Below are 23,881 nucleotides of genomic sequence, written 5' to 3' on the forward strand. Positions count from 1 at the left end.
TGACGTTCCATCACTCTGAAACCAGTGTTATTATGATCTACAGACGGAATCTTGGAATCAAACACAGACACAAAATGGGTCGAGTTGTTTATTGCCACCTGCTACCACTGTACATGATACATTTCTCAGAAATAAAATACACAATCGTCAGCTTCAGAACGACACGGTAACGACCCACCTGACTTTTCCCTTCAACCATCAAAGTGCACCCAACACCAGAGAGAAACGTGTGTCCAGCATCTGTACAGCGAGGGGCGACAACTACATCAACCCTCTGACTTTCATCTTAGAGCTACTGAGTAAATAAGAAATTTAAATTAGTAGTATGGAAATAAAACAAGTAAAAGATGTCAAAGATTCTACTGGACTATGGTGCTTATGGAGGGGAAAGAAAAGTGTTCAATGTTGATGAGGAATCGGAGCTTCCGAAGCCTCCTCCAGTTGGGGTGAACCTGGTCCAGTGATCCGGTCCACAACTGCCTCACTGCTAAATGTGTGATTCATGCCATAAAATTAATGATGGACCAAGAGCGAAGGTAGCACATCTACTTAATTCATTTTGTTTTGTAGAAGCCAAAAACTGAAAAAAGGTATACATATTTAAAAAAAAAAAAAAAAAAAAAAAAAAAGCTGTAGGAGCCTCATGAAAGGTTTCCAGTCTTTTTTCTGCTCAGGGAGAGATTTAAATCCAGCTGTGAATTGTCTCCTTAACTGAGGAAAAGTCCGACAACGGAGCTCAGAAGTGTACAATAGTGAGTTGTGAGTTAAACATGGAGTCTGCAGGTCGGCATCGGCAGCTCCGTCTGTGGCATCGTGACTGTGGCGGTACCGTTGGCGGAGTGAGAGAGGGGCAGGGCATTAAGGGACTTGGACGTAGTTGGCGGGGAAAAGGCCAATCTGACCGCTGCCCAACTGACCTTTGCACCAGCCCTGCTCGTCCTCCTCACTCAGCTTCAGCAGCTCCTCTCCTGCAGGGAGAACAACAAACCCGTTAGTGGCGCAGCTACTGTAGGACTGGGAGTCACTCTTGACTGGAGCGGAGAGTCAGGAGAGAGATCACCACCTGGCTGAGGACCACAGGAGCTTCAAGGCGTCTCCCACCCAGCACAACAGTAGCAGAGAACATAGCAATCTCATCACGACCACAAATAACCAAATAATCAAAAGTTGCTGTGATCTTCAAGAGACTCTGTCGGTGGATTTCATTGAAACCCAGGAACATCAAGAGCCATATGTTCTCCAGCACAAAGCCATCTCAGGTGAAAGGAAGACTGCAATGAGCTCCTGACTGCGACCACGACGATCTTGCTACTTCACCCCCAGAGAAGTTCCTCCTTGACCTCAGTTGACACCAGATTTCTTTCTTCCTTTATTTCAGGGGTCAGACAGTCAGTCTCAAAAGTGTCGACTCAGCCGGTGACATAATATTACCCGGTCAAATGGACAGCCGGTCAAGTCCTAGAAAATTGGATCATGGGGTCACGGCAGGTTTAAGAGTTTTGGCCGCCTGCCGAGGACAGAGCGCCATTTCTAAACCCACCTGAGCTCAGGAATCATACATTCATTTACTAACCATCTATTGTCTTCCACTTGGTTCTAAAAACTTCCTGAAATATGAGGGACAACAATAAAAGGAGAAATAATTGAATAAACAGATGAATGCAGAAAAAAATACATAACACACATATATAACAATGATTACATGGTAACATAATATATTGTTATTATTACATATATACATATTAATCTGATTCTGATACATGTATATATCTACGCATTTAATATGTTATCATGCAATCATTTATTTTCATTTATTGCAGCAATTATGCTGAATTATGGCCCATAATTCTGATGTTTTTGATGAACTCCTTATGTCACTTTTTTGGTCCGTCGTACTGAGAGTTAACCTTCACAGTTTTAACGTAGTGGCATTAAAGAAGCCAAAAGTGATCAAGTGCACTTGAACTTTGATCCGAAAAGATCAAAGTAGTTAGTTGCGTGTTCACAAACAAGAAGCTCTCACCATGACTTCCAACGAAAAAATGGTGATCAAAAGGATCATCAAGTTTGTGAAAAACGATGAAGGTTTACAACACAGTCTTCGTCGGTTTGCTCCCTCGTGCACTCACTATTGCATGAGACGTTCATTCTCACACTCATCCGTCCAGAGAGCAGGAGAACCAACAGAGAGACAGACAACTCCAGGACAAAGCTCATGTGTGTTCTGACAGGAGAGAGTGAGTGAGCGAGTGCGTCATGGAGGCATCACAGGTGTGAATGAGAAGAGTCTCCCGTGATGTCCCAGTGTTAGTGCGGGTTAATACCTGCTTTAAAGCTGAGCTCGTCGGACTCCTGGCCCGTGTAATCGTACAGCGCACGGACTCGCACTCCCACTACCTGCTCCTCTTCGTCCTCTGCCTCCCACCCGCCGTTCACCACCGGCTTCTTTGGACTTTCCTCATCCATCCAGTCAGACGACTCGTCTTTTATCCTAAAATCAGAGGATTGGACGATGAGGACGGTCACAGGTCATTGAGAAAAAAGGTCCAGTTCTTCACACATGAAATGATGGAGTAGCCACGCAACAACCACTCCATCTCTGCACTAGTGTTATTATTCAGTCCAAGAGCAAATGTCAGCTTAGCTGAAGCACTTGGCCTGATGGAGACTGTCTGACCTCAGCATTCTGAGCCCAGCGGGCGTACTGTACCTGCTGCTGTCCAGCGTGACGGGGCTGTGGGGGATGTCATTGTCTCCTGAAGACACAATGTTGGTGAGCGTGACCACGTTCTCCTCCGAGTTTCCTCCACGCTCTTTTCTGCTGATGGAGCGACTGGCCTCAGGCGACCATTCCTGCAGACACACACACACAGACAGACAGACAGCTTAGGCATCAAAGCCACCTCTCGTTCCACGACATCAAAGAAGGCTCCGGACGACCCATCCTCTGAATCATATTGGGCACCAGAGTGTGCACATCCAGCTGCAGATCCACCTTCAGTGGGCCTGACTTGGGCCTGCGTCTGTGCGTTACATGTGAGGATATGTGTGACAGGTGTTGTTTGTGACAGAACACCTGCTCAGCACACCATCTGAGGAGGCTTCTTTCCTGCTGGCTGAACATCACTACAACTGGATTTGATGATGCTTCAACCATGTCACCAATACTGCTGTGGGCACGATCGCGTCAGACTCTTTTTCAAGGCCGACTTTAGTCACCAAACAGGTTCTCTTCACAGCACAGATCAGCTCATTCGACTCAAGAGCAGTTTCTGGTTCTAGTTTCAGCTCAGACCGGAAGGGCGAATGAGGTCAGCTGATGTTGAGGATTTTTTATCTACAGGGTGTCAGTAAAGTCGCTTTACCTCATACAAACATTTATTTCAATGTCATACTGTAATATATTTACTACATGATGAGATCATTTAAAGCTGCGTTTGTACGTGCAGACACACAAGAGTAAATTCTAAAGATGGCTGCCAGGGGAGCCATGCCACAGCAGGGCATCAATAGAATAGAAAAGAAATGGTAACACAGTTAGAACTACGTTACAAAATGAGTACTTCATTCATGTAAAGGGGTTGTGTTAAAAACTTCAACCACTTGGAGTATCATTAACATTCATTCTGAAGGTGGCGGTTTATCCTTTCATCTGCTCTTACAACAGAGGTTGTGTGTGTGATGGAGACTTCAAGGACACACTGAACTGCAGTGGAAATGAAGGACAGTCCTGTCTGGAACATTGCAGCATGTACTATAACACAGATTAGGGGTCTGCAGTTTTGCAGCAAACAAAAAGTGTCATGAGGTGCTGCAAGATTCTGCAAAAATTGAGCTTTAAATATGCTACTAACCGGGTTAAAACTCTAATGGGACGCATCAGGTAAATGACAAATTGGGAAGCTGAACTGCGTCCACAGTTACGAATGTCCGTTGCAGAGAATCTTCAACATTTATGAAGAAAATCTTTATTTTGTATTCACATCTATGCAACATGGCTTGAATGCAGCACAGGTTTATAGCAGACCTGGGCAAAGCATGGCCCGGGGGCATTATGCGGCCCGATGCCTGTATTTTCGTGGCCCGTTTGACGCAGACTAAAACTATAACTAAGATGGCCTAATACTTCTGCCTTTTTTTGTTCTCTCTTTTGGTCACCACCGCCGCAACCACTCCAGCAGTAAATGTAGCATGTTCTTGTTTAAAGAATAACATTTTCTTCTTTTTCTTCTTCATTTTTTAAATTTTTTTCTTGTTGCTCAAACTACATTGAAGTAATACTGAACATATATTTTAAAATAAATTGCCTATTTATCATGAATGTCTAGTCCACACTTGACTTATATTCAAATTAAAATGAAATACTTCAATAGATTTCATGGCATACTTACACTCCTTTATATCTTTAATCAGATTTCATCTTCTTAGGTTAATTTTGTACTTGTTACTTAAGTATATATTTTGGATATTTTTCCATCATGTTTTGTAGTCATCACTGTCTTTCTTTTGATGATGGCTCCTCACAACTGTTACAGTTTGTCATGTGGCCCTTTAGGAAATGTAATTGCCTCAGGGTTTATATGAATCAGGCCTTTCTGAGTTTCACCAGAGTTTCATAAATATTGTAATATGTGCGCCCAACATTCCAGACCCCCCACGTAAGACAGCCAGTCACACAAAGCAGTCTTTGAGAGTTGGCAACTCATTTTGTCTGAAGAAACTCACTGTTCCGTGCTTCCTGACTGCAGTCAATGATTGACAGAAAGAAAATATCTTCTTCATCTTTTCACCGAGATCTGCCAAGTGTATTTCCTAACTCGGCTGGATGTCGCTGTGTGTTTCCTCTAACCTCGTACTGGGGCCAGTTCATGCTCATGCCAGGGCCGTGGGTGTTCCTCCACCAGCGCAGATCTTCAGCATCATTGGCTGCTCGGATGGTCTGACCCAGATCCTGGTACAGGTCCTTGAACCTGCTGGACAAACTTGAGCGTCAATAATTAACTAGTTTGTGTGATGACTGAACCACTGCTAGAGGCTGATGATACTTCCAATTTAAATACACTGAATAGAGCAGGGAGGTCATTGGTGACCAATGCTCATCGACCCACGGCTGAAATTTGCTGGATGAGGAAATGGTGACTACAGAGGTCAGAAGGAAGGCTGAACGGTGTTTTCCTTTAACATAGGACGAAGATTCATTCAGCAGCAGAAAGGGTGAAGCTCGGACACTGACTGCACTGTCCAGACTAGAGGAGACTAAAACTTGATGTAGTTGAACCACATATCTTCAGTACAATTATCTGTACCTAGCAGGGATTAAACTACATCCATATTTCATGCAACATGAAGTACTTTCAGCTACTTTTTGGGTCATGTTATTGAGGTAAACCACTTGAGCGCCAAACTAAATTCTACCCAGTAAAACACGATTTATTTCATATCAAAATAAAGAACCTATTGACACGGTAGGAGGACAACTGTTCCTTAAATTCCATCATCTTCACATCTCTGTTACGACACTACAACTACTACAATGAGCCGCTCTCCTCAGCAATTCTGGTTTTCCCAAGTACGGTGGCCTCGGCAGGACATGAGGTGATTCTCAAAACACCAGGCAGTGACACGTTGCTCATACAAAACAGGTACGTCACTGACCACTCTTAGGGCAGTACCCATGAACACACAAGCCCAACTATGAGCCTCGAGTACATCTGAATTTGGGTCTCATAAACTGCATCGTTGGTGCATTCATTTTAATGCATCAAAAAACTATGAAAGTTTATAGTTATGTTGGTTGATAATGCATCATAAGCAGTGAAGTTAATATATACATAATGCTTGATAATGCCATGCAAAAATGACAACAGTTCTAAATAAAACTACTATAATTTTAGCTTAAATTAAGAATATTTCACACTTCATAAACCCTGTCATAAGTTGCCACTCATGGCTATAAACATTCAAAATATCCTCAATAAAGCCTAATAAATGTGTTAAGTCTTCTGAATGTACTGATGTGATTCTTTGTGATTTTTTGCCAACCATTGAAAATAAAGACCCTTGTGAGGCATGTTCATAGGTGAAAGTGGGTTAAAGAGGAAAATGTAATGTGAAGCAAGACGATGATAACTTGCCCCTCCTTGCTGGACAGGTCGAGATGTGTGTGGACGTCCATCAGAACTTCTTTAAAGAAGCACAGGCGTTTTCTTTCAGCTTCCTGGCTCAGGTCAAACACTTGTTCCATGTCCTCCATATACCGAGGGTTGCAGCGGTTCAACTCCTCCAGGGCTTTCTCGTACCGCTCTTTTGCCTGCGACACGACAAACTGTATCAATACAAAACTCTCTCTACACACATAATTTCCACCCAACACAAAAAAAAAGAATAAAAGCAGAGGCAATGCAAGAGTGGGGGTGCTTGGATAATGTGTGCCTACTTCACCGCTACACAACAAACCGGGGCAGAATGAAGAGAACAGAGGATATAACTTTCTGTACTTGGAGGCATTTCATCTTGTTGAGGTTCAAACTCGGTGCTGAAACATTTTGAACCCCTGTCAGGATTTCCTCTAGTTTGTTTGGTTCCTCACTTCCCTCTTCGGGTCCAGGAGCGTTAAGAGCAGAATACAGCGGCAACAAGCCCAGTCAGGCAAACCAAAATACCTTTTTGAACACACCCAACGTTTAAAACATGCATAGCTATGCACCCTTTATTCCATGCCTCCTGTAGGGAAATACATTTTTTTAATACTTGCAATCACTAGTGAGGTCCTGCCTCAGTCCTGTCAGTGTTTATATAAACCGTCACATTTTCAAAACAGTCCCGGGTTAAGTTTAGGTTAGGCCGACTCTCCAGGAAGTTAATTAAAGCGTCTGAATGTGTGTTTTGCGACGGCTTTGTACTTTTTTGGCCTCTTGGCTGCAGCGCTCCACCCGAGCCGTGTGCTTGCGGACATCCTCCTGAGACTTGGATGGGTCTGCCTTGGCGTGCGTTTCCCTGGTAATGGCCGTCCACTCCTCCTTCCTGGCTTGGTAGTAGGTCTTCTTGCAGGTTTCCAGCTGGACACATGCAGAAACGTTGACCAAAGGAAAGACTTCGGACAAGCCATGAGGAACAACAATGTTTGTGTGTTTAAATTGAAAATCTATTGAACAAACAGGATGGGAGCATCGACTGGGGAACAAATGTTCCTTCCATTTGTGAATACACCAAAAAAAAGACATAGGGATTTATATATTATTTTGAAGACACAAAATAGGAAAACAGTGAAAAGTCAAAATACCAAGATCGAGGAAGGAAAGGAAATACATTCTTCACATGTACAGAATAAAAGTTGGACCTGTGGGTAATAAATATTTATTATTACTTTATTAGTACTATTTATTTATTACTTTCCCCTCAGACTGACATTATTTCAAATGCCTTTTAGCTTTAACAAGTGGCTTCAACACATGTTAGTAGTGCAACAAGTTCATAATCAAACCGGTATTTCTGACATAACATAAGCTGAGCTTAAAAAAAACAGAACCAAAAATTTAAATGAAAAAGTCAACCCTCTTTGGCTTTGCACTATATTTTTTGTTTTGATGTCCCTGTGTAACAGGATAACTATCCGAGTTCTTGATGTAATAGTAATGTGACATGCCTTTCAATATCTCTAATGTTAAATCAATAATAATTCATCACATCGGAACACATAAAAGACACTAACCTCCTTCAAGTTTCGAACCCAAGGCTTCTGGGCTTTCCTGAAGCCATCGTCGATGTCCCTGGTCTCCCTGAAGCCTCCAATGATCTGCTTGTGGTAGGACTCCTTCTGCCAGTTCTTCATCTTCTCGCTGTCCTCACCTGCCAGTCGGTCTCGCAGCTCTTGATGCAGCTCACTCAGTCTGTCGGCCGCCTGCATGAAGGCGTGCCAGGCCTTCTCCAGTGTCCCATACTGAGGTCCTGGAAGAGACGGACAAGTGTACCTTCAATTCTTTTGGAAGACGTGTGATTCAAAAGAAGCGACACTACAGCTGAAACGCGTAATACCGCATAACATTTTACAGTATTGCTATGACCAAGACTAAGTGTTTACACCTTCATTAATGGTGCTTTATTTCACCTTTCTCCACAATTCCTCTCCATCTTCTGGCCCAGTCGCTCAGCTGCAGAGAATAACTTTTCTCGATTCTTGCCCTCTCTTGGAAACAGCTCAGCAGGTCGTTGCACAGCCGGTGGCCATCATCGACCCGCTTCACCGTCCGCTTGTAGTTCCCCGGCTTATCCAAAACACAAAAAGGTTCGAGGAAATGAGACACATCTTAGACAGGGGGTTAAGCATTTTGTTACATCCACAACATGATCTTGAATTAAAAAGCGAAGTATGAGACGGGAAGGACATAAAGGGTTTGCACAATCCTTGTTGTGTAAATGTCAAAACTAGTGGTGTGAATATAGATTTTTTTTTTTAATAACAAATTGAAAGTGTTTCAATTTAAAGATCAATGACTTGTGACGCATACATGTAAACATACAGTGCAAATATTATTTACAATTGACCACTGTGTAATGTATGATTTAGGACATTTAGTAGAATTTGAACATTTTAAAAAGTGTATTTTTCTATTTTAAATATCTCTAAATATATCACAAAGATCAATTGGGTTTCTCAAAGCTACTTTCTATTTAGTCAGAGCACTGGCAGCATGCCACTGCATTTTGAGCCTTTGTGACAATCCGTAACCGTAGGGCATCTGAAAAACACTAAAGACTAAAGGTAAAACATGATCACACAGCAATTTAATATTCATGTATCTTCCTCTCTAGTAAGTTACACATTATTAAGAACTGTAATCAGCCAAGGGCTCAACCCAAACTCACACACAGCTGGACTGTTTTCACAACCAAAAAGTTTTCACTTCTAGAGATTTCCGTCCCCAGTTGCATACAAGGGCGTCAATGCAAGCATATCTAAAGCAAGTTATCTACAGTTGAAGGACAAAGGTACAACACTCAAAAGCATCATTTCAGTCACACACAAAGTCCAAACCAGAAGAGGCTCAATAAGATTTTGACCTTTGACCTACGGCATGCCAGGGTCAAGCACAGTACCACCACGCTGGGCCCATCTCTGTTCAAGATTTTGAAAAAGAACTGAATCAAACAATAGAAAATCCCAAATACATAAGGTGTAACTCAAATGTATGGATGCTGACAAGTTGAACACAACTGAAAGTATTCAGATCACAATGTTTAAATGCCGGAGCAACAAAACATTCCTATGGTTTAAACAAAAAAAGCAATTCAGGTTTAACTGCTATTACAAACAAAAACAAATATTCAAGTCAACACTACAGATACTCTGGAAGACAAATACTGTCTTATCATTTCATTATTTGCAGTGCAAATAGACCCTACAGACTAAAAAACATGGTTTTTCCTAAATAACTGGCAATGATACTAAATGATTCACATCTTAAACATGTAGACGACAAACATCCCAAGGCTTATACCTGTCCCTCTGTCACAAAGACGGACAGACAACATTTATTGAGAAGGTGTAATGAAAAAGCCCTATTGCAGAAGGACAGCGAAGGAAAGCGGCAGACAGAGTGGGTGGTGCTGACACACTGACTGCACACACGCTCCCTGGTCGTTCATTTGCCACCAGTATCATTTAAGAGTCATACACCGACAGCATGGAAATCAAACTAGTAACAGAAATTTCTACAGTAACTACTTCTTCTTTAAATCACAATCAAGATTTAATAAAACAAAAAAAACTCCAGTGAGGATCAAGCAGATGCAACAGGATTTTTTTTTTTTTTAATGGAAAACCATCAGTCACCAAGAAACAATTACAAGGCCAACAACAATGCACCGTCTAGACCTGCTGCTGCAGAGAGTGCTGAGTGTGAGGCTACCCGCTCACCTGACCTCATCAGATAATGACACATTTTGACAGGTAGAAACACAAAGATTCAGACGTTACTACTCTACCTCCCAGAAGCTGCCGGAGCTCCCCAGATCCGCCACGTCTCCGTTGGACATTCTGTGGTCACCTTTGCAGCACAGAATGATGGCGGCTAGAGAAGAAACTGGAACAGAGAATAAATCCAATGAAAAGAGTCATTTTGTTCTGAACAGAATAAGTATACCCAATATTATTGCCCAGCTCTAATTTTGTCTATAAAACATGACTGCAATGAACTCAATTGGGAAATGGGGAATCTATGAATAATTTTGATATAAACATGTGGTCCCAGGCACACAACTCATTTCATTCACTGATAAGCAGAAGTAATAAAAGTCAACAGAGATGAAACGGCACAGAAAACCCATTTTGTGCACCGTCTCTAGCTACTTTCCTATCAATTCAACCTCCTCTTTTCCCTTTACCTGGTACCTTAGTCCGGCCTCCCTAGCTTTAACTTGAGTAACACTCATTTCCTATCTTGTCCTTCTTACTCACTCCCCATGAAACCGGAGCATTTTCAACTCTGACATTTCAAACTCATAGTCTTGTCTTTGGGTCATTGCCTGTGAACACATTTTTTTTTTAAACCATGGCTGGTCTACTTTCATCTGTCACAGATCACCCCTGGCAGTCGCCTCCACCCATCCCATCCTGTACTCTCCTCTTCAGCTCCCTAGTGGAGAGCACCCTACCTGAGACAGAGTCAATACCGAGAGCACACCATGAATTTGAGGGCCCCAGACCGAGTCTTGAATCGACCTAGTCTTAGATTCCAGAGCTCACAGAGCCTGTCTCAACTCCATCTCAGGTTAGGTGGTCTCAACTATAACACTAGTTCAGCACAATCCCAGCAGTAGTCATGGAAACATTTCCACCCTCTATTTAAACCAGGGGTGGCCAACCAGACAGGGGCTAAGAGCCACATTGTTTTACTGTGTAGCTGAAAAGAGCCACATCCTATAAATCTGCAAGACTGTAAGGCTCACCTGAACCGGTGGTCATGTGCGTTAAAGCACATCTCTTCTGCATGTATTTTTTAAATCCATACATTTTGGTCAATGTGCAAAAGCAAGACTTTGTGTTGTAGTTGTGGGCAAGTTGCACTGAACTGCTATTCATCAACTTCCTGCCATCCGCTTGGAACGCTGGTTCAAGGACGAGCAACTTCCTGTGAAAGACACTGCGAGAAACAGCTCCAAAAGGGGAAACACCCATTTGTTTGACTATAAACAAATGGTGTCTGCCAAATGTAAATAAATTACTTTTTGTTGTTGTAAAAATGTCCCGTCTAATGATTGACAACACTCTGATAACTGGTCTCAGATGAAATGACGGTATCTTGCAGAGGTGTCCACTTATCATGAAATATGCAACGTCAAGACTATTCTAAGGTAATGATAGTGCGTCTTTGTTCCCAGCCGGTCAGAAGATTCCCACACCAGTTGGACAAGAGTTGTTTGTAATCTTTTCATGGGCTGAACTCCTGGTGAAGTCTGCGAGAAGCCAGTGGGAGCGAGTCTAAACAAAACTCCATGTCAGACCAGCCCACAGCGAAGACAAGTGCCAACATGTGCTCCTTCCAAACCATGCTGCTCTATAATAGTACAAGTTAAATACGAGGCTGTCACAACGGCGCAGTGTGCGCTGCATGTGGGCAGAGCAAGCGGAGGACGTTGGGATGGGCGTGTGTCAGGAATTTGCTGCTAGCATGTTAGATCATGGAGGAGTATGAGAAAAGCGACTTCACCGTCACCCGCTAATGACACTCCTAAATCCTAAGTGACAGCATCACTCTGGTCTGTTCGACTGTTGTGGTAAAGACCGCAGCAAACAGCAGATCACTCTGAGAATCTCACTGTCGACTCATCCATTTGAATAATGATTTTAGTTCAAGGCAACGACTATTAAGTTCGACCAAAGAAAACATACTAGAAAGCTATGAGGGTGAAAAAATATTTTGTTTTACTCAACCTCACGATAAACCACCCAGTCTCTTATTTCAGGATTTAAAGAAATAAATAGCCATGATCAATATACTTTCCTCCAGGTTACAGTTGAATCTGATGAGATTCTTAAAAGCTTAAATGGAAAAAAAGAATCTTTCCACTCTAAGGTCTGGGAGACCGTCCAGCTGCACATGCTGGAAACCCTCCAACTGCTGGAGACCACGGGGCATTCTTTCATTGGGTCAGAACTATCATTCACTTATTCCTCTATAGAAAACAGCAGCACTTTAAGTTAAGAACCTGGGGGATGACCATTATTTGTGCTTGTTTCCAGTAGACTTCTGTGAGCACCAGCTCTAACCTCATCAGTTGGCAGGGTAACACCAAGTCTAAATCCATGGTTAACAGAGTTTAAGTAAGCACAGGGATTCAATACCCTGCAACACAATTTTTCCAATATAGACCTCTAGCATAGAGCTGGGCATTTATACGATCACGATAAATAAAGATCTCGACTAAATACAGACTCACCAGGTGCTTGAATGGACGCCTCCTCCCTGACAACCACAAATGTTCTTATATCGAGGCAACATTTTAATTATTTTTAATTATTTTATTTTAATATACTGCTTTAATAACTCTAATTCTTTTGGCAAAATATTTATCACAGACTGATAGGTCAAATGCAACAATCTACAGAAAGGTGTCCAGTGGTGGGAAAAAAAACTTTACAGAGACAAGTACAAATTATGAATGTTTTTTGGTTTGTTTACTGTTTACAAGAAAAACAAGCAAAACTACATTCTTGTTCAGTTTAAATATGTATGTTATGTTTAAATATGTCAGTTCTGAACAATGTCACTATTAAAGTCAACAACTAAGAGCGAATGTGTTCAAAACTCAACCCTGACATCACCATGGCAGTACGCAGTAGAACGCCTGGGGTGTCCGAGAACACCACTGGAGAGATGTCAAATGAATTCCAGGTATAGGTTGAAAGAAAACTAATGAAAACTACTGGGCAGTCTTCTCTGATAACATGAGCAGATATGAGACTCAAACTATTCATGAATACTTAAGGCATGTTGCAGAACATATGAGACAAACACTAAGAAAATAGCACAAAATAAAACAGTGCTTGTGCCATTCACTCGTCACTGGCTTCCCACCAGCCATTGATATTGATGGCAATGTAAGAAATAATCTAAAGAAAGAAGCGGTTAAATACTGATTTGACTTGACGGTTGGTATACAACAATAATGCAGCTCATAGTCATGACAAAGCAATCGCAGGTTTTCCCGATTAAACATTCCTGGGTGAGTTTCTGGGTGTGGGATTCTCAGAGATTCTCCTCAACTGTTTACTCTCACTTGCGCCAGCCCAAGGTTAGTGAAGGTTTATGAGATATGCCCGCATAAACAGGCTGGCGCAGATAGTCCTCTTACTCACATTTGTGAATACAATAGCTTATGAATGGTTATTTTATTTAAGTGTCAGACTGTATTTGTGCTCGTATGAATTTGTGACGTGGGTGTGTGTTCTCTTTCAATATTTATTCTTCCACAACTGTTGGCAATGGCTTCGGCTGAGTTTTCTGAGTGAAGTCACTGGCGCAACATCCAGTAACTTTTTACTGCACTGGAGGTCGGTGAGGTGCTAGGTCTGAGTGGGTCTGTGTTCTAACCAGAAATACAAACAGTACTGGACTGTAAAGTAGGACAAAAACTGTAGTGGCTGAAAATCAATTGTCATTCACAGCATGACTAATATCTGTGGCCACACTAGAGAACGATTTATCAGTGACAACAAAATGGTAAACCAAAAGAGATTTTCAGCTGCGGAATAGACAGGGCCAGAGATTGTGGTTGTTTATACTGAAGTGGGTCAGGCCAAAGAGGAGGAGGGGAAGGACCAGCTGAGAGAGGGATGAAGAGGCGGAGGGAGCGACGGATTGAGGCAGTTCCTCATAAGCTGGAAACCTCACAGCCATTAATCTGATTAATGTACACCAACAGTTCCCCTGCAGCCCGTCTCCTACTATGCACATAAGACCAAGAGAAAAGGCTCAACAGCATGAAGTGCTGCATTCCTGCAAGGTTACCGCGGAGCTGATGGTACTCATGAGTGTGTGCAAAAAAAAAAAAAAAGTCTGTGAGCAGGAGCAGTGTTTTACTCAACAGCTGGCAGGGTTCAGATTTGAGAATGTAGCACAGCTGTGGAACCAAACGTTGGTGAACGGTGAATCTTTCTGGAATTAAAGACTCTCTCAAAAAGTACAGCGATTCCACAACCACAGCAAAACACCACGGTGCAGAAAACGATTGCTTCTGACAAAAATACACACGTCGCTTCAGAAGCCACGGTCATGCTGGGTTACTACATTTCCTGGAGGCAGGAAATAAAGTTAAAACTGCAATTGCATTGAAGCAAGAGAGCTTTACCTCCATGAACCACTGGAAGCCTGGATCAGATGAATGCAAAATTCATTTTAAAGGGGCCTTATTCAAAACATGAATTGACTCACTCTTTCTCTCGCAGACTAACACAGAACGAAGCTCATGGAAAGTTCTACAGCAGCACAACTGACCAGAATATCCCAGTGGAGCAACATGGAGATGAGAAAAGAACACCACAGAGAACAGAAACTCTTCGTCCCTGCCTGCCAAACATCTCTGCTACAGCCAATGGGCATTTTAGTACTTATCTGAAATATACAGTTCTCACAACATGTCTGGATAGTTTTCCTGGAAGAGGAGATACAAATGTTATCTTTGTCCTTTCTCCAATTGGAAAATATCTCCCTGAAAGTTGTTGTTTTTTTTAACTGCTACTGGCATACAATCCAGTTTTTGGTGAGACTATGTATGCAGAATTGGGATGGCATGCAGATTCTGGAATGGCTTAAATCTAAGGAACAAAAAGTGGTTTGACAAGTGTTTTCATGCCACCCACTAAGAGTGGATAGTGGCTCAGCAAATCTCTGCATGGAAACCCAACTGTACTACACAAGCACAATGCCGTATGCCTTCTTTTCATGTTTGTACTAGTTCCTCTTAGGAGTTCTACAAATTGTAAATATAAAAGAACCCATGATGTCAACGTCCAATTTGCAACTAAAAAAACTTGTGTTCCTTTGGCTTCAAATTTTTCAGGAAGCTTGGTTTGCATTCACCTGAAATCTGCTTTTGCCTTATGTCCAAATGAACGACAGCATCATTCTTCAGCTCATCAGTTTGAGCTTCATAATGCAAGTCACAGTTTCATGGTCTAGAAAAAACAATATATTTAATTCCATATTAAAAATGGCACTCAATGGAAGATGTTTCTATATATAAATACTAAGTCTATATATACATTTCATTCAAGAGTGGCATCTTGACAAGATTAATTCCAATGCTTTTTAATAAACCTTGCACATATAATGTGGTTTAAACAAATACTTACCAAAAACATGATGCAAAAAATGATTTTAAAAACTTTATTTTAACCAAAGAAAACATGGTAAACCACTATATTATACTAAAATTAAATATTCTGCAATAAGTGAGATGTGACGCGTGAAATACTAAATAAATGTGTTTGCTCACAGCAAATATTAGAGATTAATAATAATGTGGCAAATTTCACCCATTTCCCATAAGAGTTCAACACCTTGAAACAACACAAAAGACAGGTTCAGACACTTAGCAAAGCAAAACTCACCTTATCAAAGACAAAAATGAGAGGTGGACAGAGGTCCAAAATAACAGCCTTCCACCGCACTGGTGTGCGTCACAGGCACAGTTGATGCTTGAAGAAGCAGCAGACGTGGATGCAAACAGGAAAACAGAGAGCAGTTTGTTAAAATATGTAGGGAAGCAGCAAGAAGCAGCAGCAGACAGAATCCCTGCAGAGTCCACCAGAGCAGTTATAAGAGCCGGAAATGCTTAGCAGGTGAAGGTGGCACATTCTGGGAGTAACAGTGAAATGCAACACACGGAGTCTGAAGTGAGCATCTAATGAAAGAGCCCAATGAACGTACTTCGCACCTCTCAATGTAAAGCATGCAAGAAAGCAGGTCTCATGCAAACTGTAGAACAATATCTCAACGGCACAATTACACGTATTAAAAACAATGCAGCGAAACACAATGTGCCTCATCTACTACATGAAAATGAAGAAACTTGGTGAATGATCTAAAAATGTTTCATCCTTTTCGGGCCATTTTGGGTTTTGTATTTAGAGCAAACCAGCTACTGATTACCTTCTTGCAGTCAGTTTACGGAGACTTGAATACTGATCGTACTATCAATTTCACCTGCCAGTCAATTTCAGAGCTCCGACTCCACTCAAAGTCCAACTGGTTCATGAGTTCACTAGTTGTGACGTCATTGCTGTCTTTTCTATGTGTGCACAGCTCAGTACAAGCCACTGCAGAGAAATAAGAGAGGCCCTGGGACCACTGCCACCCAAAAATTCTATCATGAGATGTAACATCTGCCAAACATATCTTTCAAACCACAACTTGGGCAATCACTATTCTAATATAAAGTTTCAAAACAATATTTAACACAACACAAGCAACAGTGTTAAAAACAATTTGCAGTTTTTTTAGAATAATTATTTTCAACACTAACATTATACATGTTGCTGTGTTCACCAACCCTCACGCATCACATGTCGACTAGGTGACTAATCATTTAAGTAGTGAGTGACTAGTGCACCATCAAAGCAGTTGGTTGCAGCCCTAATAAACCATAAAAAGCATGTAAGGAAAAACAGAACTACAGCATTCAAGAAAAGTAGGACTCAGCCTTGTATGCTGAGTCACACCAAATATATGACCCAAGCCCTCCGACACTGTGGGTCAGGACCATATCAGCACCTGACCATAACTAGGCCCCACATGTTGGAAGATTGTACGTATGTATAGCCATGCATGGTCATGACCTTACAAGTATGCAAGACCACCTACTCTTTTGACTGAGTTACTGTGACTTATTCACCAAAATATCTTGTTCTAAGCCAGGTATAAGTATTCAACATGTCCACAGTCATTTTACCACTTAACCATGAACAATTACAAATAAAAAAGAGTAATAACCAACAAGAATTGAGGTATCAAATTCTAAATGAATGTGAATGTAACACAGTCCAATATATGCCAGTTATATTAATGAAGTAATAAGAGCCGTGTTATTACACAGCTATTTTCGGACTTCATGCCACGCCTTCCTTTATCACTGCAGATATGCGACGTGATGAGAACTGTGATAACAACTGAGTACAACAGAACAAATCTACCAAGATATCTCATCAGCTGCCCTGGTAAATGATGTTCCAAATGATAGAGGCTTTATGGACCCCCAGTAGTTTGAAGAATCCAATGATGAGGCGTCAGAATGCCTTTATTCCAACAACTGCAAAGTCCGATTACAATTGATAGTGTCGAACTGTGACCTGTGTCACAGTCACTTCAGTCATTTGAAGAGAGCAGAGAACTTTGCGGATATTATAGCACAATTATTAGCATACGCTCTTTGGGTATTAAAATGAATTGTCTGTCCCATATATAAGGTTTTACACGAACTATAAATAATAATAACTATAAATAAATTTTAGATATATAAACTGTGATCCAGGACTGGGTTGCTCCTAATTACATAAACAAACATCCAAGTGACTTGCTAAGCGTGTAATGGAAAATGTGTTTCTCAATTTCTTAATCTTGTTGTTGAGAAAAAATGAGTACAGGACACAGGTAAAGGAAACTGAAAGTATTACAAAAGTATTCAAGTATTCAGAGGCACGTCACTAAGGTGAGGACAGTAGCCAGTTCAGAACACTTGAACACAACAAGCCGTGTCAGAAAGCAAATTTAGGTTCAGTGTTCACCCTCATCCAAAAACATTCTGTCATTGAATACTTGTCACAGTGCTGCAATCTTACTGTTCTCATGTACTCTGGTATTCCATGTGTATATTAGTTTTATTTTAATTTACACCTAAGATGGATGTGGTTCCCATCTTAAGCGCTCCGTCAGTCATAATCAATTAATGACATTTTATTCTCAATTAATATATATATATATATTTTTTTTTTTTATTTTAAGAATGCAAATCCAATCCTAATAAATATTTTTGGTTCAACAGGTGACAGTGTTTGACGTATAAGCAGCCTAATAGATGGGACGGTTGTGAAAGTTGTTCAACCAAGGCTGACTCACTCCCTCGAACATCCGTCCTCAGAAACATACGACCAGGCGAGAGGTCCTCATTGTAGCATGAAGCTAAGCTAACAGCAACAGCTGAGCGCTGCTGCTAATTGCACTGACACCTGCGCTTCACTTCATTTTCATTTGCGCTCATATCTAAAGGCGCGTACTCAGCAAAGCAACAACTGCGTCCGAGTTTAACTTAATAGCTCTCCGTGTAGTTGTATTTGGCTCAATGACAGCATCGCCGTGCTCACGCACGTCCACAGGTGAAGCTCTTACCTGAGACGCAGCCGCGGCCGCTGGAGCCAACTCGAGATCGGTTCCGCCCAAAAGTGCAAGAGCTTCCACACTCAGGTTCCCAAACTTAGGCTCAGACGAGTGAAGGGGGGGGGCGACTGCGTTACGGTGGCCCGAACTGCGAGTTCACTCCGCTTCCCCCATTAGATGTTAATCCAGTCGAGTAGCAGATGCGCCTGGAGAGTAGTTGTCCACAGTTTATGACCGACGTGGATCTATATTCCTTCGATAGAAAATGGTGCGCGACGTGTTGACTTGCGGAGAGACGAGCTGGAAGTGAGAGAGAGACGGTGCTCCTCCGTCGGTGCTGCTGGAGTCTGTAATCAGACGCTGCTCGCCTCAATCTCCATTCATCCTATTACTGTTTAACCCCTCACTGTCCGCGGCGCGGGCTCGATGACGCCTTCCCCGGCCGTCAGGAGGAAGAGCCCGACTGCGCGCGTCAAGCAATTTAGAAGAGCAATGACAGACTGGTTACCATAATAATAATAATAACACTAATAGTAAATGTGCGTTTTTTCATTATTCTGCCTCAAATCAGCTGCATTTTATATACTCCATCTACCTTAACTAGAATAAGTGCGTCTTCTAATGCAAATAGTTAAACAATTCGTTCGTTCGTTCGTTCATTCTTATAAAAATAAGCGAGCAACAAATAAATTAAACCTATTTTATTTACCTATTTATTTATTTGGTATTTCATTTACTATGTGGCCTTTAAGGAAATATATTGTGTTTTTTGTGGGGTGGTACATTCGAGTGCTTTGTGAATACCGGGTAGAAATGCTGGGAAATTAGGTGTATTTAGCTAAATCTACGCATAATGCAATATTTATGTGAAGAATAATATTAAGGAAGAGGTCCATTATGACAATGTTAAGTCAGGTTTTCGACATACTTCACCCGGAAAATGAAGAACAGTCCGTTTCGGTATTAAAAAAAAAAAAAAAAAAACAATCAACAACAGCACCAATAATAATGATATTTTGTTGGTGGCAAGCTGTCCAAATACCCACCAAATTCATCTAAAAATTAAAAAAAAAAAAATCATAAATAAAGTGAAACAATGTTACAGGCTGGGCGGAAAAAGTGGGTCGCGGGCGCCCGTTAATCTTATCTGCAACGTTGAAAAACAACGGAGAAGCTCTTCTAATCTGATAAACATAGACAGAAAACAGGGAATAAGGACGCCAGAATGTTTGCGCGCCATCATCAAGGTAGAAAGGGTCAACTTGCTGCCAGGGATTATTTATTTGTGTGGGTGTGTGCGTGTGTACAGTATGTGTGATTAGATTAGATTACATTAGATTACATTAGATTAGATTAGACAGTTGTATTATTCAAGACTGCGCATCTATCGATTCCACACTAACATAATCTTTGGGATAAACTTGATCGTAAGATGACGCAAGCACAAAACATACAAAACCCTAATTATGACTTGAATGAAATTGTAACTTGAATTTATTACATTCAATTTTTGTGAACATCTGTTGTAATAGCAACATTTAGCCACATGATGGCGCTAGATTCTCTACACAAAAGGAGCCAATTGAACTCCTCGCTACTGCACATACAGTAAGCGCGGCCGAAGTAGGATTGTCACCCGTATTTGAACAATTTTAGAGACGTGTGGATTTATGAATGCCATGTGATGCCATTGTCATCAAATAAACAGCGCTAACATCCAAGTTAATGAAGAAGTCCATGGAAAAAGTGAACGCGTGATATTTTTAATCCTTTACACATGCTGTGAAGCCTATTTCTCCCATTTGGGCTTCACAATACTCTTTTTACAACTTATACGGGACTCGTTGAGCATTAATTCCGGTGGCGTCGGTACATTCCAAGGCTGTTTTTGATTTGGATGCATGTGATCCGCACTCACTTGGCTTCTGACGTCATGGCGGCCCCTCTTTTGCAGTCTCTCGCGCGCTATTTTGGGGCTTCCTTGCGCTGCCAAGTCCATGACGTCATGCTCCGCTGTTAATGATTAGCATGTGGAAACCAGCAGTGCAGTCTTCCCGCTGTCAAGTTAGCTGGGACTGTAGCGGAAACAATATAATGATACTTCAAAATAAATCTTTTGTCAACAGCCCAACTGGAACACCCTTGCTGAATGTCTGACGAACGCATTTTATAAACAATGTGAAGATTAATTGCCATCGCGAACAACTTCAGGTACAATGGACAGCTCATTCTTAGCCAATACAATGTAATTTAGACCTAAGCAAAGGGGCGATCATTTATTTTAGTTGAAGTTATGTTATATACATGTCTTTATGCATTCAAAGCTACCTTGGATGCTTTTGACGGGAACGTGTCCGAACCACTCTCTTATTTTGAACTCCGCTGCCGGAAGTGCAAGAGCGGCGCAGCAGTGGTGAGGGGGTTAGGCCGAGGAAAAGTTAGTCAAGATGGCAAATCCCACAGACCCAGAGTGAAGGGGCAACGCTCCCCGAAAACTGAGCCTGTCGCCTTTTCAGAGACTCACGCTGCGATGCAAACGACTCCAAGAGGTAGAAACATTCGTATTTATCTCTCTATAACTCCTCGGCTCCTACTTTTTGAAAGTTTACATGTATTACTGCTCCTCTCATTCCTGCCGGGGAACAGGCTCCAGTGCAGAAAATAAACAGGGTTAGTACACTTGGATGAGAAAACCAAACCATTTGATTTGTTCATGTATTTCGTCATAGTCAATTCTGTCTCGCTAACTTGACTTTATTACTGTGATAGCTACCCAATTACACTTTCGGTAGTGCCATGACTAACTTCTCTCTGAGACTTCAAGTGTTCATATATGTGTATATTCACGTAACTGCTGATGAAGCAAAGCGGCCGTTTTGGAGAGCAGCTAACAGCCTCTGGAGCTCAGTGTCTGCTCCACTAGCAGCTCATTTCGTCTCTAATTCTGCTAGAGTCCGGCTTTTACGTGTCGGTTAAGGCTTGCCTAACCACTCACGGTCCACCTCACCCGGCGTCCGTCCTCTGGAAAATTCCGGGATGCAGCGCCGCCAGAAAAGACAGCTGTATTTTTAGGAATGGGTGGATACCAAAAACGAAAATTATTTATTTTTGTCTCGGCGGTGAATGCCACAAGCCTCTGTGCACAGGCGACGTCGAGGAGGCGACCTATAAATGATTGTGAGGGCTGCTTCAGTGCCCAAGCAACAGCGTTTCACTGTGCCCCAGTTTCAATATCGATCTGGCAGCCAAGGAGAAACGCTTGTGGAGGGTTAAGGCAGGTCATTTACGTCTGCTTTCATGCTTCTCCTGCAGGTCTTGGAGGGGTTCTCTGAAGAAAAATGCCAGGGAAACCAATGTGACACTGTGGAGAAAGCTGACTCATCAGATATCAAGGAGCTTTCAAGTGTCTTCTCATGCAGGGATTGAAGACAACCTCAATTACAACAGCAGAAATTAAGAAAGGCAAGGCAAGGCAAAAATAAACAGAGGAGTAAAACAATTTGGCACCAGAAGAAATGAGAGTGCTGCTGCCACCAAAGCTAAGAATAGAGTCCCAGCTCTCCAGCTGAATCGTGTCATCTTCTGACTGAGTCCACCGCGTGTCCAGCAACTCCAGATACCTTTTCGACCGCTTTCACGTCGGAGGAAGGTTTGTGGGCGGTGGCTTATCTGTCCCGCCGCAGTCTTGCCCTGCCTCTGCCCCCGTCTGCAGACCATGATGTTTCGTGACCAGGTAGGCGTCCTTGCCAGCTGGTTCAAAGGTTGGAACGAGTGTGAGCAGACGGTGGCACTGCTATCACTTCTGAAGAGGGTGAGCCGGACCCAGGCCCGTTTTCTGCAGCTCTGCCTGGAGCACTCGCTTGCTGAATGTACGGAGCTGCAGGTTCTGGAGGCGGAGGCCAACAACCCAGGTAGGAGAGCGCACGCGTGTCTGTGCATCAACCATGTCCTTGATACACGATGTCTTCATGCATGTTCCTCCAGGAACTCGGCATTGTAGAGCACGGAAAACAATCACAATGTTGCATCACTATACAAACTCATCTGCGTGGTGTACTCAAGAAACCTTGAGAAACGACTTGGCAAGCACCAGAATCTTTACTCACTGATTGAAACTAGACCAGTCTGTAAAAGTGGAAAGCCACAGAAGCACCTGATGGGATGTTTTGTTTGTTTGTCCTTGTAGTTGAAGAGTTGTAAGCTGGAGGGTGTAAACAACCTGCCTGTTCTTTGACAGCTATATATAGCTTATTTACGTTCCTTTATTGCCGCCAGCTTTTTGTTTCAGGAACTGCCTCGTAATGTGTTTGTATGTGAATTTTCTGAACCTTAAAAAGAATGTGTCTCGGTCTTCATTGAACAGTACTCCATTTTTAGAACTCATTTCCTAATGTCAGCTCGAGGCAAAGGTCGTTGAACAAGTTAGAGCTGTATTTCAACTCACCCCCCATCCCTCAATATTTACGGTAAGGCCATAAAAAGCTGAAAGAAGTATTGAAGTTAGGACCTCCTTGTTTTTGGGGGTTCAGCCCAAAGATGAGGTCAAATGGTTGCTTAATGGTCAAGACTGTGGATGTGCTTACAGGAGGGTAGTAGGGATGAATTCAGTTAAAGTGACAGGCATTGTGAATGTTTGCCAGTGTTTGATATGTTGATTTGTTTAGATATAAAAGTGTGTCTTGTGAAATAGATGAGTATGTTGGAAGATGACAGACAGGATTGTGATCTGTCACAGATGACAAATTACTTAGTGACAACATGATGAATTTTTTGAAATATATTGAATACAGGTCATTTGAAGTGTCTCCAAGATGAGCTTGTGTGTTGGCAGTTTGTGTACTCTGTATTCAAAGTAACTTGATGTACTTTGTACTGAAGCCAGTGTGTGCTGTTCAGTGGTCTCAGATGGTCTCATTGCTTCAAAGACTAAGGCACTACTTTTTGTTGCTCCACTGTGTACAGCTATTACTTAATGATGAGGGCACACTTGTTGCCATAGACAAAGGGAGAATATTGTAGATGTTAATCTCCAGTGAAATCCTGGATCGGAAGAAACCACAAAGCCACTCAATAACCGATTGTGGTGGAAGTTTGTGTGCACTTTGTTAGTTTTAGCCGGAGACATCAGTCAGGCAGCATGCCAGTCTGTACTGTTGCAACACTCACTGAGTTGGTATCGCACCACGGCACCCCTTAGGGCTTTCTGACTGGGTTTTGTTGCATCAGACTGCAGCGTGGCCATGGAAACAAAGAACCTAGCAACCAACTGGTCTCATGAAAAATAGAATGAAGTGTTGCTGCAATATAGAGCTGTGGAGCGCCTCTGTGTACCTATGGCAACATCTGCATACTGCATGCTACACTGTGTTTTCACTGAAACTGCTTTTCTTGAAGCTAAATCAATCCAAGTTGTGTATTAAAACGGTTCATACTTACCCCGGAACAGTAGCCGCAGTGTAGTCGGACTCCTACCAAATATGTGTAGTCTCGTTAAACATAACTAATGGAAT

At 42.1% G+C, this 23,881-nt stretch overlaps 2 protein-coding genes across 4 annotated transcripts in view; one reads left to right on the forward strand and one right to left on the reverse strand.

Annotated features, from left to right (window-relative positions):
- Positions 1 to 51: 51 nt before the first annotated feature.
- Positions 52 to 18,762, reverse strand: pacsin3 (protein kinase C and casein kinase substrate in neurons 3). Of its 2 annotated transcripts, XM_053864575.1 has the most exons (11): positions 18,384 to 18,762; positions 15,611 to 15,697; positions 9,985 to 10,082; positions 8,108 to 8,264; positions 7,712 to 7,947; positions 6,903 to 7,058; positions 6,135 to 6,310; positions 4,850 to 4,970; positions 2,711 to 2,853; positions 2,325 to 2,491; positions 52 to 968 (listed from the first exon to the last, which is right to left on the reverse strand). In XM_053864575.1, exons 3-11 carry the CDS (start codon positions 10,033 to 10,035, stop codon positions 859 to 861), a joined length of 1,317 nt encoding a protein of 438 aa, XP_053720550.1. In that variant the 5' UTR covers positions 10,036 to 10,082; positions 15,611 to 15,697; positions 18,384 to 18,762; the 3' UTR covers positions 52 to 858. The 2 variants fall into 2 exon arrangements, with proteins under 2 accessions (XP_053720550.1, XP_053720551.1); XM_053864576.1 differs by lacking the exon at positions 15,611 to 15,697.
- Positions 18,763 to 20,814: 2,052 nt separating this feature from the next.
- samd4a (sterile alpha motif domain containing 4A) overlaps positions 20,815 to 23,881 on the forward strand; it is a 30,249-nt gene continuing 27,182 nt past the window's right edge. For both annotated transcript variants that reach the window (XM_053864649.1, XM_053864650.1), the window contains exons 1-2: positions 20,815 to 20,920; positions 21,684 to 22,282. In XM_053864649.1, coding sequence (XP_053720624.1) covers positions 22,087 to 22,282 — 196 coding nt within the window. In that variant the 5' untranslated portion in view covers positions 20,815 to 20,920; positions 21,684 to 22,086. The remainder of the gene's footprint in view (positions 20,921 to 21,683; positions 22,283 to 23,881) is intronic.

Source organism: Synchiropus splendidus, chromosome 5, assembly GCF_027744825.2.
Source record: "Synchiropus splendidus isolate RoL2022-P1 chromosome 5, RoL_Sspl_1.0, whole genome shotgun sequence".
NCBI lineage: Eukaryota > Metazoa > Chordata > Actinopteri > Syngnathiformes > Callionymidae > Synchiropus > Synchiropus splendidus.

What these genes read in the sequence shown, in the direction of transcription:
- pacsin3 (XM_053864576.1), bottom strand. Translation starts at nt 10,035, where the DNA reads ATGTCCAACGGAGACGTGGCGGATCTGGGGAGCTCCGGCAGCTTCTGG. An exon ending in GCTCCGGCAGCTTCTGGGAG is followed by an intron (nt 8,265 to 9,984) that starts GTAGAGTAGTAA and finishes GTTTTGGATAAG; the next exon opens with CCGGGGAACTACAAGCGGAC. An exon ending in TGAACTGGCCCCAGTACGAG is followed by an intron (nt 2,854 to 4,849) that starts GTTAGAGGAAAC and finishes GTGTGTCTGCAG; the next exon opens with GAATGGTCGCCTGAGGCCAG.